This window comes from Panicum virgatum, chromosome 6K, assembly GCF_016808335.1.
Source record: "Panicum virgatum strain AP13 chromosome 6K, P.virgatum_v5, whole genome shotgun sequence".
In the NCBI taxonomy this organism is placed as follows: Eukaryota; Viridiplantae; Streptophyta; class Magnoliopsida; order Poales; family Poaceae; genus Panicum; species Panicum virgatum.
Genome location: NC_053141.1, coordinates 6,809,978 through 6,827,159, shown reverse-complemented (window position 1 = coordinate 6,827,159; position 17,182 = coordinate 6,809,978). Strand labels below are relative to the sequence as shown.

The following is a 17,182-nucleotide window of genomic DNA, read 5'->3' as shown; positions in this document are numbered from 1 at the left end:
GCCACAACCGTAGCAAGAAAATGAACTAAGGGTTTGTTTAGTTTATTTTGCAAAAAAAATTTGTAAAGGAATCTTGGTCATTTGAAGTACTAAATGAAGTTTATTTGCAAATTTTTTTGCATAAATAGGTTGTAAATCGCGAGACGAATCTAATGATGCTAATTAATCCATGTTTAATCAATAATTAGCGGATGGTTACTGTAACATCACTGTTGCAAATCAAGGATTAAGTAGGCTCATTAAATTCGTCTCGCGATTTACAGCCCATCCATACAAAAAGTTTTGTAAATAGACTTCATTTAGTACTTCAAATTAATAAAATTTCATTGCAAAATAATGTGTTTACGGTGTTTTTGCGTTTACATGTAAAGACTAAACAGATCCTGAACATGTGGCCGCCATTTTTTACGTGCAAACTAAACACTAGCCCACCATAAGGGGCAGCCGCATGTGTGGCGTGGCGGATTTTGGCGTGCAACCAAACAGCCTTGGAATCCGCACGAAGAGCACCAAGCATCACGGCCGTCGGGGCTCCATCCAGCCGCGACGGACGGCCGGATGGGAGTGGATTCTCCGAGAAGGAACCCACCCACCCCCATCCATCGGTTCCCGTTCCGCCGCCACCCCCGCTCGATGACAACTGGACCGCGCCGTGCCCACGCCCCCCAATTCAAAATTCGAATCGCGTCCACAACGGCCGCACCGCCGTCGTCGCCATATAAACCTGCCCCCCCCGGCACCACTCCGATCCCCCCCTCCGCCGCCGCCGTCGCCGCATCCCCAGCCCACTCCAATCCCGCCCCCTTCATCCCGACGCGCCACCGTCTCCGTTCCGCCGGGGAGCCATGACGAGGGGCGGCGCCGGAGGCGACATGAAGTCCTTCTTCCGGCAGCAGAAGGCGCACACCAAGCCCACCGGCGGCGTCTCCAAGAAGGCGGCGGCGGCGCACCACCACCCGAAGGCCGCGCCCGCGCTCCACGTCCACCCGGTCTCAGGTAGCAGTTTCCCCGTCCATCCCCCCACCCGATCAGATTCGATTCGGACTGATTCGTCTCCGTCACCGCAGACAACGGCGCCGGCGAGAGGGGGCGCCGGCAGGAGGCGGAGGAGGAGCGGGAGCGGGCGGCCCGGGAGTTCTACATGGACATGCGCTACGGGCCCTGCCTCGGCCTCACGCGCGCCCAGCGCCTCCGCCGCGCCGCCGCGCTCGGGCTCGCCCCGCCGCCGGCGCTCCTCGCGCTCTGCGCCGCCGACGACCAGCCCTGCCTCTGGGAGGGCCGCGTCTACTCCTCTCGCTTCGCCTGCGTGCTCCGACCGACGCCATCAAGCAGCAACCGCGTTCCCCGTTCTCTGCTTTCCGTCGTCTACCGCACTTCGTGGTAGCACTACTAGTAGTTGTAGCCTGATGTGTTATCTCTTGGATCATGGTGCCAACCGAAAAGCTTTTCTGTCTCCTGTGGATCTGTGGTGGCATGGTGCCATGGCATGGGAAGTGATGTGTTATTTGGTATCTCTTGTGGCTTGTATTCTTGTCTTGTGTATTACTGTGAACCTGTGATCAGCGCGGAAATGGCAGTGTCTTCCATGTGTTCTTGTCACATCGGCACGGCATCTCTTTCTTGTGTTCTATTGCAGTTGCAGCAGCTTTCATTGGATGCAAATGCGATGAACTTTTCATTTTTTTTTGTGCTGGGAATAATCGCTGTTCGCGTTAATAACATCCGGAAATGAGAGAACAAACCTTTGGTACCTGACGCTACGATGGGTAGATGAGTCTGATGGGTTGCAGAACAACCAGCAAAACAATTAAGAGCCCGTTTAGTTATTAAAAATTTTCATCCAAAAATTTTCGTCTCCCCTTTGAACACATGTATGAAGCATTAAATATAATTAAATAACAAAACTAATTACACAGTTTGGATGTACACGACGAGACGAATCTTTTGAGTCTAATTAGTGCATGGTTAGCCATAAGTGCTACAGTAACCCACATGTGCTAATGACGCGGTCAAAGGCCTCAAAAGATTCGTCTCGCGGTTTCCAAGTGAGTTCTGAAATTAATTTTTTAATTAGTGTTCGAAAAACCCTCCCGACATCTGGTCAAACATTGACATGACACTCAAAAATTTTCACAAAAGGGAACTAAACACCCCCTAAACAAACACTGCATGCATACTGATTGGACCAAACTGTTTTCTGTTTTTCTTTCTTAGCACCTCGCGCAGCTGATACAATCTTTTCTTACAGGCACACTTACATGGCCAATATAGGAATCAGGGAGAAAACACGGGTACAAGCAAATACAGCATTAGCAATGTCAAGTCTCCTTTCTTTTTATATGCCTAATAACTGGAACAACAAGCTCTATGCCAGTGAAGTATTGTCACAAACAGACTAATATCTCAGCCATCAGCATCGAGAGCTCCAGATCCGTTTTTAGCACCGTCCGAGCATTCCTCTCAGTAAGGAACGATGATGGATTCGATGAGCTCCTGGAGTGGAGCCAACTCCTTTTTGTCAACCAGGCCAAACTCCTACATCAGAAATGAAGGCATGTCAGTTTTTATGCCACTTTCCTTTCTACTTGGCCAAGAAAGTAAGCATGCAACCCGAAGCCAACAGCATAACCATGAGTAATGAGGAGACCTACATTTGTGAACAGAATGAAGTGCTTGAAGCAGGTGTTAAGATGAGCCTCCTCCTTGAGGCTGACAATCTTCTGAAAGTGAGAGTGATATATGTGGGCATAAACACGAAACAGGCGCTTGAATATTGTCTTCACTACTTCCTTGAAGTTTGGCGGGAACGGTGTGCCTTGACAAAGGGAAACCAAACTCCAGATCAGATACCAATATACCATTCTTGATTGCTCCAACATCATGTGTTCCTAAGAAACTGAGAGTGCACCACAAATCCACAAGAAAGTACCATACCAAGTTTTTGAGGAAATATGGATTCATCATCAAGTTGGCCTTCAATCCAATCCATTAGATACTCCACATATTTTGGTGCTGATACCTCTATGGGTTTCTTTATCTGTACACCATCAGCCCATCTGTACTCATATCTGCATAAGACTCATGTCCATTCAGTCATGATGCCCCCTAACACTCAACTAATTCTGGAGAAAATGCATTAAGTGATTATGGGCACCAATTTATAATTGTAGTTAAAGAACAAAATAAGACTAGCTATCAATGTGCCTGAACCATGACCTTTATTTCTTTTGGGTTTCATCTCTAGCCTACCCCAACTTGCTTGGGAAAAAAGGCTATGTTGTTGTTGTTGTTGTAGTTAAAGAACAAAATACTTTACATGCCAAATGCTTAGTCACAAATAAAGTCTTTTTGAAATGTCAAATGCTTAGCAGAAAAAAAATGTCAGGGTCACTATCTATTATCAAGTTTCAATATAATTATAGCATGCATGTGAAATGGGTCTGGCATTGCAGGAAAATCCAAATGTAAAACCAAAAAAAATGTGAGGCATACATTTATTCAGTACATTAATCTTTTTGAACTATTGAGCTAGTATATCATATTCCTAAGCTAAAAACTTCCTGATAACTAATAGATACATAAGTGCTAAACCGTTATTCAACAACAGAACAGTTTTACTACATTTCAAATACGATATTTCCAACTTGCATAGCCTCTCTGCAGAAAGAGATTAATCAGTTTTCGAAGACTGCTGATACTGTGTCACTGTAAAGCCAGAAACAAAAAACGAGTCGCTACTAGATAGTACTAGTAGCAAATATAGGATGGATAATCAATTAAACAGGCCAATGGTAAGACCAGATCATATGACACTTAGCCTCTAAAAGTCAACATCAAATAACAGCCTTGTGAAACAGTTCCTCATAGGTAAAATTGCAATTGTGCGAACAGACTAATCACTGATAAACTTCTTGGACAATTGTTTCATATTTTCTAATTTTGACAATTCAAAAGAATAAAATTTACAGAAAGGTTTACTTTGGGCCAGCAGTCATTGTTGGGCAGCTCTCAGGTGTGCAGAATTCCGTGAGCGTACCATACAGCAGATTAACCTGGTTAAAGAAATCCACAGCTGCAATTTGCAAAAAAAACTAGTTAGCTTCAATGAAATAATTGAGTTTCAGAAACATCAGAGATTCCTACATGATTCAAAACTAAGCCCCAGGTCACTGCTACATTCAACAATTCCCGGAGGGAAAAAAAATGAAACATGGCAAGTGCAAGTAAAGGTGAAAAAGAAAGGGAAGGGCATTACTATTCACAGCAAGCCATTCATTAATGTCCTCTCCAGGAGGCAGCCTCACAGCTTCCCTAAGGTTCCCACTGCCGAGAGTGGCATCTATGTGCTTTCGGAGCTGTGCACCCTGCAGACAGAAAGGAAATGTCAAGGTGTAATTATGGCTTAGCATTTGTGCATTCTTTTTGAGTGGCGTGTATAACATGCAAGCTCTGCAGAAGAGTGGATAAAGGCCTAGAAGTTTTCTCATCATAGAATATTTAAGAGCGAGGGGCATGTACTGAAAATTGAATGTGATAGAAATAACTACTCAAAGTCTTCAGTTAACAAAGTTCACAGTTCAAGAACCAATATTGCATGGGTTAGCACCAGTATTCATTTGCTATAACAAAACAACCATAGATGAGGGACAACATCATGTATTAGACCTTTCAATGAAAATATAGTGCAATGGATTTAATTGGCATATGGTATGGTAAAAAAAAGGATTATTGGTAGCAGTGTGTCAAAATGTTCAGTACAGAGTGTTTTGGTATAGATGAATACACCAAAATACTTTTCACTCATCTGAACAGAAGTTCAGCAATATATAGATAACTCTCTGCTAAAGACAATAAGGATGCCAATCAAGCAATATGTCCTTTGTTATGGACATGGCTGGAAACAGAAGAACTGAAGTAGAAACAGATTACTTAAAGCTTGTCTACTTCCAGATGATTCTGATCAGATCCATCAGCAATTCATGTTTCTGAAGTTAGCCCCAAATCCTAAACAACCCAATTGCATTAGCTCTATTGCATACTTTTTGAACGACAAGCAGATCCCGCATGACTGATGACCCCTAAATAATTCGTGACAACTGACCAAAAGCCTTGATGTAATTATCATTACTGTGGGAAACGGCCCAGAAATGTAACAGAGAGACAGGCACCTACACACATTGCTCACATATTCAGTCATGCTCCTACCAATTGCAACAGCAGTGCCTATCCAAGCTACCACGCGTGATCAACTGATCATCCAGTCACATCGAATTCTGATCGATGACCCAGAGCAGTGTGGGCAACTGCCACCATCCAAGAAACACGCCTTGCATGTGATGTGCCTCGCCAAACAATGGCACAGGTACAAGTAGTTGTTGCTAGTACAGCCTAACTGCCTAATGTAGGAACTGGGAGGCCGAGATTCTTACCTTGCTGCCTGACGGAGCGCTCTTCTTGGGGCGGAATGTCCTCTGGTTCCTGCCAAAAACAACGAAACCACTCAGAGCGATTGCATCGGAACTCACAAGGCAAAAAAAAAAGCAGAATCTCGGAGCAACGCATGGACGAAGCAGATGACAGAGCCCAGTGGACTCAGCACGATCTGAAACTCGAGACCATTTTTGCCGGTGAAAAACAGAAATCAAGCCCGCGAAAACGGAATCGAGGACAGCGGGAGCTCCGACACTGATTAGGGGGGCATCAGAACGAAGCAGCACCCAGCTGGACAACGGATCAAGCAGGTGAATTCCCCCTTCCCCCACAAACCCCCGAGCCGGACCCCAATTCCGGCGGCGGCGGCGCCGGATCTCGCCCTGCCCAGCTCATCGGCAGCGAACCGCCCTAGTTCCCCAGCCCCGAAACAAAGCAAAGCGACGAAGCAGGAGGAGAGGGGGAATTCGGTCGGGATCGCGCGCGCTCACCGTCCGAGCCCGAAGAGACTCATCCCGCCTCCTCCCGGTCCGCGGCGCTCCCCCTCCCTCCCTCGATCCGGCGCGGGGCCGAGCAGCGGCGACGGCGACGGCTGCTGCGACTGGGGGAGGACGAAGAGGCCGAGGCGGACTGCGACCTGCGGGGCAGCGAGCCAGCCAGGCAGGCAGGCGGGTGAAATGAGGGGGCTCGGGCAGTCGGGCTCGCCCGCCCGTCAGAGGCCGCGTGGGCCGGCGCGGCGCGCGGCGGCAGGAGGGCCGTCGGATCGGGTGAGCGGACGGCGGGGCGGCGGGCGGAGGCGGCTGGCACCCATGATCGGCGGCCCCACCGGTGGGGCCCACGCCCGCCCCCGAGAGAGATTCCCGGGTCAGATCAAGATCTATCTAGGTTTGCGTTGCGTCCCGAACCGCGGCCGCGGCAACGTGCTCGACGCGATCCACTGTAGCGCAATCGTGCACGGGTGCGCCAGTGCACCGCATGGATGGACAACTTTTTCCCCTGCTTCGAATTTTGCTCTATCGACTGTAATTGCTTCACGGGCTTATCTATATATTTTCTTTGAATTTAGCTCATACTTCCACTAAATGTATATTGAGATCGTATGTACTATCATGTAATACTGGGATGATTGAATCTATCTATCTTCGAAAAGAATCGAAAATGTTTCTCACCTAAATCGGACCGTCGAATCTCTCATGCTAGACTCACATGCCAGGGTGGAAGGAGGTGGGAGCAGTGTAGACCCATAAAAATCACAAGTTAGAGAGTATTTTTGCACCCAAACTTTTTTTTTTTCACCTGCCGCAGTTCTACCCGCCCGGCCACTCGCCGCATACCCGCTCCAAGCTCCCTCCAGCAACCCATCCCGGCTCCGACCGTTGCAGTGCCCTTGTCCCTACTCCTGCTTGCTCGACCATCGTGGTGCTTGCCCTTAACCACCTCATCATCCTCCGCCTGGCTGCTTCTTCCGGTGATGTCATTGCTATCACCGCCACCGGCCGGTGCGCTGGTGCTACCGATATCGGAGATTCGGAGCACGAGGACATCGTCAAGCGGCTCGAGCAAGAGCACCCAACTCTCTCAGATCCTCCACTGCCGCGGATACACCCGCCGGGATGCCATCACCATGCATCACCCAACCCCGCCGCGTCGCCGCCGTCTTCGTCTCCAGGTTCCCGCACCAATACCTCTTTCGGTTATCCAGCGCGCTCGCGAGGGCATGTTTTCTTTTTGTTACGCAGAGGACGTGCATGACTTCATCTTGCGGATATTTATTATTGCACTGTATTGCTCCTGGATCTACCCTATGTGTTGCTTTTGCTTTGTGTTACTGTCGATTTGCGGGTTGCAATTTGCAATTAAAAGAATTTTTGAATTGGAATTGGAACTACCTTTGCATTTAGAAAGGAGACTGCCTGTCAGATTGGAAGGTTTTGCAAGCTATTGACAGCTTCGGATGGCCCCATTCATTTCTTAGCAGAAGTGTCATGCAGAACAAGCTTAGAAGGAACTATTTTTTTAATGAAATTAGAAGGAACTGCTACATGAGGGTGGTTAGGTGGTACTTCCTGTTTGACCAACTAGTCTCAATTTTGAATGAGTTTCTTCCTGGTTGCTCAGCTAGCTGCTGTCAATTTAACAGCATGGGATTCTATGTTGTTCTTTTTCCTCACTGCTAAAGTTATTTCGTCACTGTGCTGTTTACTTCCTTTAAATACCAAACATACATGTAACTGATTTTGTGATTTAAGAGCACTTTTGTTTGTTATTTCAGAGAAGAGTAGCTCAGGAGCTTGGTGTCCCACTCGGGGATGAAGTTAGTTATACAATTCCATTTGACGACAGAACTTCAGAGAGAAGATCCATAAAGTAAGCCTCATAAACATGCAGAAATACTGCACTCCAAGCTCAATATCCACAGGAGGTGTGTCTTGTAATAAACTTTTTTATCCATAGAGTGTTTGGAGCAACCAGTGTTAAAAGGGAAAAATAACAAAAAAAACATCTGTAGCCACACCAAATAAGATATTAGTTTCCATGGAATACTAAGTATGCTACAAGATTTTTATAATAAAACTATTCAGATTTGTATTTTAGTGTTCACTAGATATATTTGAAAACACATACTTGCCGCGTGTTTGCTCTACTTAGCCTATTTCCTATTTCAAAAGCAAGCATGGCTGTTTCATCGGCATGAAGTGAACTTAGGCATCGAGGTTAAACTTTGATTCAATAATATAATCAAAGAAAAAAAAATCGTGTTCAACAGTATATTACATCCGTGTCGCACCTACATCTTGCCAGTTGAATAAAACTATCCACAAATTTACGTATTTAAATTTATTCTGTTACATCCTTTTTTTAGATCAAGATGAAAAGTGGCGGACCGTTACAACAGTGGATCCAAGAGTTGAACTAAGAGGACTTATTTCTCCTTTTTTTTCTCCCTCCTCTCCTTTTCTTTTCTTCCTCCTCATTTTTGTCTTTATCTTCTTCATTCATGGCTGAAAAATATTGGAAAGGCTTCATAGGATGCATGGGGTAGGGGGTAGGAGGCTCCGGTCCCTTTGCCACACTTTGGATCTGCCCTTGGGCCGTTGGACAGGTAGCCATGGACTTCACAACTATTAACCTAAAAAAATTGAGAAAACAGATGCTAAAAAGGTCGCGTGGCTATTATTTATTGCATTATTGCATATCTAAGCTTATATACACCATGTGGACTCGTCCATGTGGCTTACGAACAGGTCATGTTCGAGATTCTCAAATCTTACATTATATACACCATTTCTTTTGATGTATTACATCAATTATATATTGTTTAGACATACGGGCTATAACATGATCTCTGGCAGCTCCATAATAAATATATCACGATAAAGTATTTATTCTAATACTATTTTCATAGATTATGGGGGAGATGCTTCTACATTTCCCTAATAATCTCATCGTAATACAACTAACTTATTGGAGGAGCGGAAATTCTTCCTTTATTTGAGAGGAGTCGGGATGAAGGGCGTGTTGGTTGCCACGCCCGCCACAAAAACGAGCTGCTGCTTGGTTGGTTCTTTAAGTGCGGCACGTCACAACTTCCCCGTGCACACTTGTGGCGCCAGATTTCTCCACCACATCTTCGGCGGCGCCACAGATGTGCTATGGAAATTTATGGCGGGAAACCAAACTACCTTGAAATATTAATATAAATCAATAATTATTGGAGAAAGGGAGAAGTATTGAAAGCTAGTGGAGTATGTGTTTTTAAATATTAATAATTTGTTGGAGAAAGAGATGTGGCTAAAGATGCTCTAACCAAATGTAGCATATTGCAAAGGTGGTGGGTGTGTGGAATGACATTAGTGTATAAAGTCTTTTTGCTTCGAAAGCATCGTTTGACGATTGGAATATAGAACCATCGTTCTCAGCATTGCATAAACTTTTTTTTATTAGACGTCAAAGTTTGTTCTCAGCATTGCATAAACTTTTTTTTATTAGACGTCAAAGTTTGTCCAAGCTCGCCAACGTAAAATTTTAGCGACGTTATTTGGTCTTCATGTTCAATTCAGCCAGGTTCATTTGACACCAGATTTTGACATGGCATAATTTGGCTTGGCCGAAGTATAAAAATAAAAGGCTTCACTTGCATGGTTTTTTTTAGATTAACTTGCATGGGCTAGTAATTCAAAAACAGACTAAATTGTACTATTCGCTTGAAAAAATGACCCTGCAAAGCCCAAAACACGAAGCCCACAATCGCTCTCGATTACTCACAACACAAATGGGCCTGAACAGCCCACCCACTCCCCAGCGCAACCAAACCCTACTCCGGCGCGCACCTATAAAATCCCTCTTCCACCTTCCCCGCCTCCTCTCGCGCCGCCACTTCCCTCCCGTTCCACTCGCCCAAAACCCTAGCGCTCCCCACCGCTCGCCGCCGCCGCAGCGAGCGCCTCCTCTTCCTCCGTCAACCATGGCGACCCAGATCAGCAAGAAGAAGAAGGTACGCGAGCTCCTCCCGACCCTATCGCCATCCTCCCTTGCCCCCCCCCCCGCATCGATTGGATCTGACAGGGGTGGTTGCCTTCGCAGTTCGTCAGCGATGGTGTGTTCTACGCGGAGCTGAACGAGATGCTGACGCGGGAGCTCGCGGAGGACGGCTACTCCGGCGTGGAGGTGCGCGTCACCCCGATGCGCACGGAGATCATCATCCGCGCCACGCGCACCCAGAACGTGCTCGGCGAGAAGGGCCGCAGGATCAGGGAGCTCACCTCCGTTGTCCAGAAGCGGTTCAACTTCCCCGAGAACGGCGTCGAGCTCTACGCCGAGAAGGTCGTGAACCGCGGCCTCTGCGCCATCGCCCAGGCCGAGTCCCTCCGCTACAAGCTCCTTGGAGGCCTCGCTGTCCGCAGGTATAGCGTGATGAAATCCGCCCTATTGTACCTGCTGGCTGTGTTATTTGCTGATTTGTATGCAGTTGGTAGATATGTGATTTGCGTAAGATGCTGCTCCGAATAGTATATGGGTGATGCACGAATTTTGTGCTTCTGCTAGTGAGATCTTAGCTGCAGATGCTTAATTTTGATGAACTGTTGATTGGTTTGTATTCTAGTTATGTGGAAGTTGTGAAAATTGTGATGAGTAGGATTATTGCACCATCGATTTATGTTCTGCCTTCAGTCCTTGTTGGTGGGATATTGTACTGGTGCAAAAAGGAAATGCTACTCTTTGAAGTGGCGGCGGCCAGACAACCGTTGGGACAGATCCACAGATAAATGACTAATCTCCTGTTGTTTGTCTACTAAATCTGTCTCACATTTCTTCAGCTCCCTTGAGCTAATTAAGTTTAGAAGTTGAGTTTATTAATTTTTTGACTGAAATAGTCTTAAGTGTGCTTTAAGTAAGTTCATGGTTCATAGTTTGTATAGACCTTGTTACAAAATCAGTTGCATCATTTATCATGTTTTGGTAGTAGTGTATGTGGTGTATATATGATAGCGTATGATTTCTCATTTTTGCACCTGTATTTGTTGTTTCCTGCCTTCTTTTATGATAGTGGGAAGTTATGCTGGTGCACAGATGAAATGCTGCTCTTGTAGTGGCGGCGGCCAGACAACCGTTGATAGATAGATCCACAGATGAACATTCTTTCTGCTGTTTGTCTACTAATTCTATCTCACATTCCTTGTGATGTCAATGTTAAACCACATGTTCCTTTTTTTACATGAATTTTTCTATATAATATACCGGTTAGTCAGTAACTAGTTCTGTGCTCTTGGATTATGAAATGTTGTTTTAATGCTAATATTGTGTCATTTGTAATCCTTGTGTAAAATGTGACAAGGTTTCTCTCCTGAGTTTATAGTGCAGAGTTTTTTTTTTTACTAACATACTTGTTTACATGACAGGGCTTGCTATGGTGTTCTTCGCTTTGTTATGGAGAGTGGTGCCAAGGGTTGTGAGGTGAGTTTTACTTGTTTTACCTAATTCATTTTTATATTAATTATGTATCTCTAAAGTTGTATGCATTCTCGTGTAGGTCATTGTGAGTGGAAAGCTCAGGGCCCAAAGAGCCAAGTCCATGAAGTTCAAGGATGGCTACATGATCTCTTCTGGTCAGCCTGTGAATGAGTACATCGACTCTGCTGTCAGACATGTCCTTCTCAGACAGGTTTGTGTGCTGTACCACCTTTGTGCTCTATTTTTAGTTTCTCGTAAGGCAGGACCATTTAGCTTGCTGGATTGCTGGTCAGTTAAACTTCTTAAATGTTCTGTTGTTTCTCAAAATGTATCATTGATGTGTGTTGTGCAGGGTGTTCTTGGCATCAAGGTTAAGATCATGCTCGACTGGGACCCGAAGGGCAAGCTTGGCCCGGTCACCCCGCTGCCAGACCTGGTGACCATCCACGCCCCCAAGGAGGAGGATGAGCTGCGCCCTCCAGTCCTGGTCCCAGAGCTCTAAGCTCCCAACATAGTCCATGAAATGGCAGTTTGAGCAGTCCTAGCTAGGTTTCTATCTCATGACAAGGGCAATGCGAAGACACTTGGTTACCTTAAGCTTTGTGGACAGAGGCTATGTATTGGTTCTGTGTTACTTTCGTTTAAGCTAAGTTTTGCCGAAACAGCTACCTTGATATGTACTGGATGTGAAATTATGGTTTCTTGTTCTCAGTGCTCTTCCTTTGACAATCTCGTCACATGCCTTTGGCCCTTAACACCTCTGCTTCTAAGGTGATGGGGTCAGATGCGAGATTGTTGGGTGCTCGACATAATTCTGGTTTAGGTTTATCGGTCGTTGTTGAACATTGCTTGGACACAGTACTCGCGCGTCGCGCCTTTGTTAGCATCTTGTGCGTTTGGTAGCAAACATTGGCTGATGCATCCACATTGCTTTTTTTTTCCCGGAGGAGCAGCTGGTCTGTATCAGTTTAGGCCTCGCTCATTTTCTAATTTCTGCTACTGTCAAAGCTCTCGCTTTCAGAAACTATCATTACCTCATACGCAATAAAGGCGTAACACAGAAACTTTGTATACTGTAGTACAATTATGTGTTCCTTAAAGAGGCTTCTGCAGTCTGATCAACGTTCTCCATCAACGCGGACGAGGACTGGGTGACACCGGGAGCCTGATGGAGGTTCACATCTCCTCAAGCTCGAGTACGAGGAGGCAAGATCAATGGCGAACGATGACAATTAGGGGCCGGACGGATCACCATGGCTTGGAGCAGAGATGCCAAGGAACGCCCATGTTGGGATGGATGAGGAATCCCTCATCACCCTAAGCTCCATGGAGAGGGCGAACAGCCGATTGGAGATGGTTCTTGCCATGTCCATGAGCAAGCCTCGCGGAGAGCCCGAAACTATCGCCGGATGAAAACAGACAGAAATGCAGTATGCTCTAAGCATTTCCGACCTGGAGGATGGAACAATACAACCAGGAATCAAGTATATCAAGGATGACAATTAGCAACCAAGTATCAACCGCGGTATCTAACTGCAGTTTCAAGAGTATGTCATGTATTCGGTTCTGAAAGGGTTCGCGATGTTCTATTCTCATAGTCATTCTCACAAGATCCCGATCCTCACGTCTATTTTCCCCTAAAAAAACCCTCATGTCTATCAACAGTGTAGCGTAAGTGCAGGAATAAACGGCAGTCCACAGCTGACGACACATCTAAATCGAGCTCCTTTTACCAACACTGGCTTTACATTTTCAGCTGATGCCAACATGTTATTTGATAACACCATGATGACAACGGAAAGCAGCATTAGACACGAGATCAGCTTCGGAACTCATCAGTAGATACAACTCGTCAAACCCAGTACATTCCATCCTACAATTGGGAACTACACCTCCAGAGCACGGCACCAGCGAATCAGAACGTGAGCGGGACGGTGTCATTTTCAGCAGCTTCCTGCGAATCAGACAGATCAGGCAGGTCCGCACTGATGGAGAACCTTAGCCACCGCTTCTTCTCCACGTACACCAGACACGGCTGCAGCACGAACCCGACGATCATCGCCATGATGCTTACTGCCATCACCTTGAAGGACGCGAGGGCCATCACCACCACGATCAGGAGAGCAGGAGAGATGATCATCAGGACAGCACCAATGGTGCCCAGAGGGATCTTGTACGGCCGCGAGGCATTCGGATGGGTCATCCTCAGCTTGATGAAGGCGATGAACTCTAGGATCATGCCAAAACAGTAGAGGTAGTTTTCGGCAGCGATGATCTCCTGGAAGCTCATCCAGGACAGCAAGATCACGCCAAAGGCGGAGAACAGGATGCCGATCAGCGGGGTCCCGTAGCGTGACCTCCTGGCGAAGAACTCAGGGAGCATGCCGCGCTCGGCCATCCCAAGGAGCTGGTAAGAATCGCTGCTCATTTCAGTAAGAAAGTTACCCATGTTTGACAATGCAGCAGCTCCTTGAATCCATGAGTGCAACCAGATGCCACCAAGAATTCTTGCAATGTCTGAAAAGTACCCATCTGACCACTGCTCCCGAACAACTGGAATTGCTGCTGTACAAGTGATCAGAGGGTAGAGGTATCCCCCCACCACTAGAACTAGAGCATAAGAAAGAGCTCTTGGGAGGGTTCTCTTTGGATTCTCAACTTCTCCAGCCAACGTACTGATCGAATCCCAATAGTTGAGGTTCCAAAACAGTGTGTTCAGATACAAACCCCAATTCACACTCCCCAAGTCCATTTGAAGCCACCTTGAAGGTTCAATCCGGGGAATAGCTATCACTCCCATCACAAAGAATGGAAGGAGAGAGAACACCCCAAGAAAGACTGCCACCCAGCCAACTATGGTCAGACCTCTGTAGTTCATGTATGTAAGTGCAACTGTGAGGATAAGCACCGCCAAGGTCCTTGGGAGCCCACCTCCAAGAGCTGGAACACTGGACTTGACATAGTCAAGAAAGAGGACTGGATATAGAGCATTGTCTATGACACCACTGAGCCACTTCGCCCAGCCTTGCTGAAAACCCCAAAAGGGGCCAAGAGCAGAAGAGACCCAGACAACATAACCACCATTCTCTGGGAACATGGTACCCATCTCTGCAGTGATTAGAGCTTCTGGAATGCTCCATATGAGCGCAAACACAAGAAATCCCACAATTGCTAGCAGTGGCCCAGAAGCCTTGACACTATCCTCAATCCCAAAGGGCCCCCCAGAAACCTCATAGAATATGAGGAAGATGAGGGGAACCATGGAAACCTTGGGAATGCCATGGCCTCCCTTGCGCTCGTCGCCCTCATTGACACTGTTGTACTTGAAATCAAGACGATCCCCCATTGGAAGACAGGCTGAATTTGCACGTGTTATTGCTGTGTTCCTCAATTTCTGCAATCGGAAAGCCAGACAATCAGTAATATGCAAGGCATAAGGTTGTTGCTTGTTCCAACATGCAAGATGGATATGATGAACATAAGTAATGATATGTGGAAAAAATTGATGCATTTCATTTCTGTATTCCGCATGCGAGTACTTTCTTATTTATACATTATACAATACTAAGATCAGGCTTTTATAGTATGTTCACTGGAAACAATGGGGCACTAGTACTAGTCAGACTGTACAAGTCCTAAGAAATCAAATTACCATTTTGGACATTGCAGAAAAATATGCTCACTCACACAACATTCCATCAAAGATAAACATTGATAATAAACATCTAAGTGAAATAATGATCACAAAAAGCTAATATTAGTTTCGAATTTCTACAAAATAAAGTGGTTGATTTGACCTAATATTAACAGCCTTGGTCAAGATATTATTAGATTGTGTCAATCATATTATACTCACTGCTGCATAGTTCAGGCGAAGGATCCTAGCAAATTTGATATGCCCTGAAGGCCGAAGGGGTCAGTTAAAAACTTAAAAAATGTGCATGCACTCAAGAAATTAGGCTGTGATTCTGTTATGGGTTCATAACCGGAAATAAAAGGTGGTTGATGTGCAAAATTTCTGGGATAGAGCAGAGTGAAAAAAGGGCAGTGACAAAAGGGAGGGTGATATGCAAATTATATTGAGTGTCATGAATGCGACTCTACATCATGGTAAACAGAATTTCCTGCCCACATACATTAAACCTACTTTGAATGGGAGTTTCATTCCAATTAATTATAGTGCCATGTTAGCATTTGTGATGGAATTTCCTGCCCACATACATTAAACCTACTTTGAATGGGAGTTTCATTCCAATTAATTATAGTGCCATGTTAGCATTTGTGATGATGTGACAAAGAGATAATGCAGAGAGAGGGAGAAGAGAGGGGTTTCATCTAGATGAAGCCACATGGGTATTATTTGCAACAACATTTACAATCTTCCATGTGTTATCCATGAAAAAAAAAACAATGCATTCCAGTCAACAATAAACCAAATGCACGTATGCTTGTGTGGCACTCTTGGAAACACAAATAGGTAACCTCCCAATAGGATTGGCCTAAGGATCACATCAAAACACTATAATAGAATGAGAGAAACCAAGAATCTCTACTATACTACAAGTACAGCAATGAATGCCAAGCTTTACTTCATAATTTCCGCATGGCATAAGAGAATTTACTGTGCCTACAACTCAGTACAACGTGCCACACAGCTCTGCAAACTGAGAGGATGGGAAGAAACACATCTGACCATACTTGGCGCAGAAGTTTTTTTTTTTAATTTAGCTGGGATGAAGACTGCTGACTTTGCGCAGGGTTTAGAAGCGTGGAACCGCAACCGCTTTCTCCCCAACGCAAAGCCGGAATCCAGAAGGCGCTTTGCTTCTGTTCACAAAAGCGAAGCACTGAAGCAAGAAGAAGCACCGCCGCATCTTCCGACCCGACTTTGCGCGGAAGGAATGAAGCGGCTGTGAGGAAACGGAAGCCGAAACGGCGCCGGATCAGGGGTCGGCCGGGGCGGGTGGCGCTGGGCCCGATGCGGCCGGCCGGTCGCGCCGGGATCGGCCGGGGAGGCGCTGTGGATCGCACGAGGCAGCTCGATCGGGATCGGGGAGCACTGGACTCGAGGAGGCACGCACGATCTGGGGGCGGGGATTTATTTATTTCAGCAGGTAACAACCGCGCAGGAGAAGGCAGCAGCGGAAATCGGACGGAGAGAGGGGTCGATCATGAGTCCGGACATGCTCACCATCTAGCGCCGGGCGGCGGCCCGCTTGCTCGGCGAGCGGGCGAGCGGATCTACGCCCGCCCCTCCCCCTCCGACGGCGCGAGCGCGGGCCCCCCGTCCCGCGCCTCTCCCCCCGTCCTCCCCCTCCCGGGACGGAAACCGAGCGCCCGGGGTCTGGAAGAGAGAGAGGGCGGCGAGGCGGAGGCGGAGGCGGTGGAGGAGAAGAAGGCACGGCAGCAGCAGGGCAAAGGAGCTGGGGGGCGGCGGCCGGGTGGGGGAAGTAGTAGCCTGGCCCCACGAGTCAGACGGGAACGCGAGGGGAGACGACTTTTATTTCAGTATTTTTTTTATTTTTTGCGCGGAATGTTCGGGCACGCGGCATGCGCACGGCGGGCTGATGGCTCCGCCGCGCCGTCGGGCTTGGTCTGGGATGGCATGCTGCTGACCGAGCCAAGCATGCACACACCTCCGCGCCATGCACGCGGCGCGCGCACACGTGGCCTCGTGCGCCTCCGGCTGGTGACCTGGCGAGCTGCCAACGTGTCATCCCATGCCAACAGAGCGGAAATAGGCGGCACACCGCCCGGAGGGAGTAGGAGAGTGGAGAATCTGTCGCGCGCGGGCCGCGTG

At 47.0% G+C, this 17,182-nt stretch overlaps 4 protein-coding genes and 2 non-coding genes across 7 annotated transcripts; 4 read left to right on the top strand and 2 right to left on the bottom strand.

Annotated features, from left to right (window-relative positions):
- Nucleotides 1-720: 720 nt before the first annotated feature.
- Nucleotides 721-1,614, top strand: LOC120711496. Its single transcript, XM_039997052.1, has 2 exons — nt 721-996; nt 1,068-1,614. The coding sequence occupies exons 1-2, from the start codon at nt 846-848 to the stop codon at nt 1,382-1,384; spliced, it is 468 nt and encodes a 155-aa protein (XP_039852986.1). The 5' UTR covers nt 721-845; the 3' UTR covers nt 1,385-1,614.
- A 541-nt stretch (nt 1,615-2,155) lies between these two features.
- Nucleotides 2,156-6,090, bottom strand: LOC120711495 (MOB kinase activator-like 1A). The gene is made up of 7 exons (XM_039997050.1): nt 5,922-6,090; nt 5,430-5,478; nt 4,256-4,364; nt 3,979-4,072; nt 2,935-3,068; nt 2,652-2,815; nt 2,156-2,535 (listed from the first exon to the last, which is right to left on the bottom strand). The coding sequence occupies exons 1-7, from the start codon at nt 5,942-5,944 to the stop codon at nt 2,461-2,463; spliced, it is 648 nt and encodes a 215-aa protein (XP_039852984.1). The 5' UTR covers nt 5,945-6,090; the 3' UTR covers nt 2,156-2,460.
- Nucleotides 6,091-9,736: 3,646 nt separating this feature from the next.
- LOC120711494 (40S ribosomal protein S3-3) lies at nt 9,737-12,111 on the top strand. The gene is made up of 5 exons (XM_039997049.1): nt 9,737-9,925; nt 10,015-10,334; nt 11,331-11,385; nt 11,462-11,593; nt 11,735-12,111. Exons 1-5 carry the CDS (start codon nt 9,896-9,898, stop codon nt 11,882-11,884), a joined length of 687 nt encoding a protein of 228 aa, XP_039852983.1. The 5' UTR covers nt 9,737-9,895; the 3' UTR covers nt 11,885-12,111.
- LOC120639378 lies at nt 10,573-10,742 on the top strand. The gene has a single exon (XR_005661383.1). It is a non-coding gene; the product is annotated as a small nucleolar RNA snoR143 (small nucleolar RNA).
- LOC120639377 lies at nt 10,938-11,106 on the top strand. Its single transcript, XR_005661382.1, has one exon. It is a non-coding gene; the product is annotated as a small nucleolar RNA snoR143 (small nucleolar RNA).
- An 830-nt stretch (nt 12,112-12,941) lies between the features above and the next one.
- LOC120711492 (probable polyamine transporter At1g31830) lies at nt 12,942-16,843 on the bottom strand. 2 transcript variants are annotated; one of them, XM_039997047.1, is made up of 2 exons: nt 16,574-16,843; nt 12,942-14,776 (listed from the first exon to the last, which is right to left on the bottom strand). In XM_039997047.1, exons 1-2 carry the CDS (start codon nt 16,574-16,576, stop codon nt 13,298-13,300), a joined length of 1,482 nt encoding a protein of 493 aa, XP_039852981.1. In that variant the 5' UTR covers nt 16,577-16,843; the 3' UTR covers nt 12,942-13,297. The 2 variants fall into 2 exon arrangements, with proteins under 2 accessions (XP_039852981.1, XP_039852982.1); XM_039997048.1 differs by lacking the exon at nt 16,574-16,843 and adding an exon at nt 16,076-16,213.
- Between the last annotated feature and the right edge of the window lie 339 nt (nt 16,844-17,182).

Excerpts from the sequence above, each read along its gene's own strand:
- LOC120711496 (XM_039997052.1), top strand. The coding sequence starts at position 846 with ATGACGAGGGGCGGCGCCGGAGGCGACATGAAGTCCTTCTTCCGGCAG. Across the intron at positions 997-1,067 it reads CCACGTCCACCCGGTCTCAG|ACAACGGCGCCGGCGAGAGG; the intron begins GTAGCAGTTTCC and ends CCGTCACCGCAG.
- LOC120711495 (XM_039997050.1), bottom strand. The coding sequence starts at position 5,944 with ATGAGTCTCTTCGGGCTCGGACG. Across the intron at positions 5,479-5,921 it reads AGTCTCTTCGGGCTCGGACG|GAACCAGAGGACATTCCGCC; the intron begins GTGAGCGCGCGC and ends TGTTTTTGGCAG. Across the intron at positions 4,073-4,255 it reads TGAATGGCTTGCTGTGAATA|CTGTGGATTTCTTTAACCAG; the intron begins GTAATGCCCTTC and ends TGCAAATTGCAG.
- LOC120711494 (XM_039997049.1), top strand. The coding sequence starts at position 9,896 with ATGGCGACCCAGATCAGCAAGAAGAAGAAG. Across the intron at positions 11,386-11,461 it reads GTGGTGCCAAGGGTTGTGAG|GTCATTGTGAGTGGAAAGCT; the intron begins GTGAGTTTTACT and ends ATTCTCGTGTAG. Across the intron at positions 11,594-11,734 it reads GACATGTCCTTCTCAGACAG|GGTGTTCTTGGCATCAAGGT; the intron begins GTTTGTGTGCTG and ends TGTGTTGTGCAG.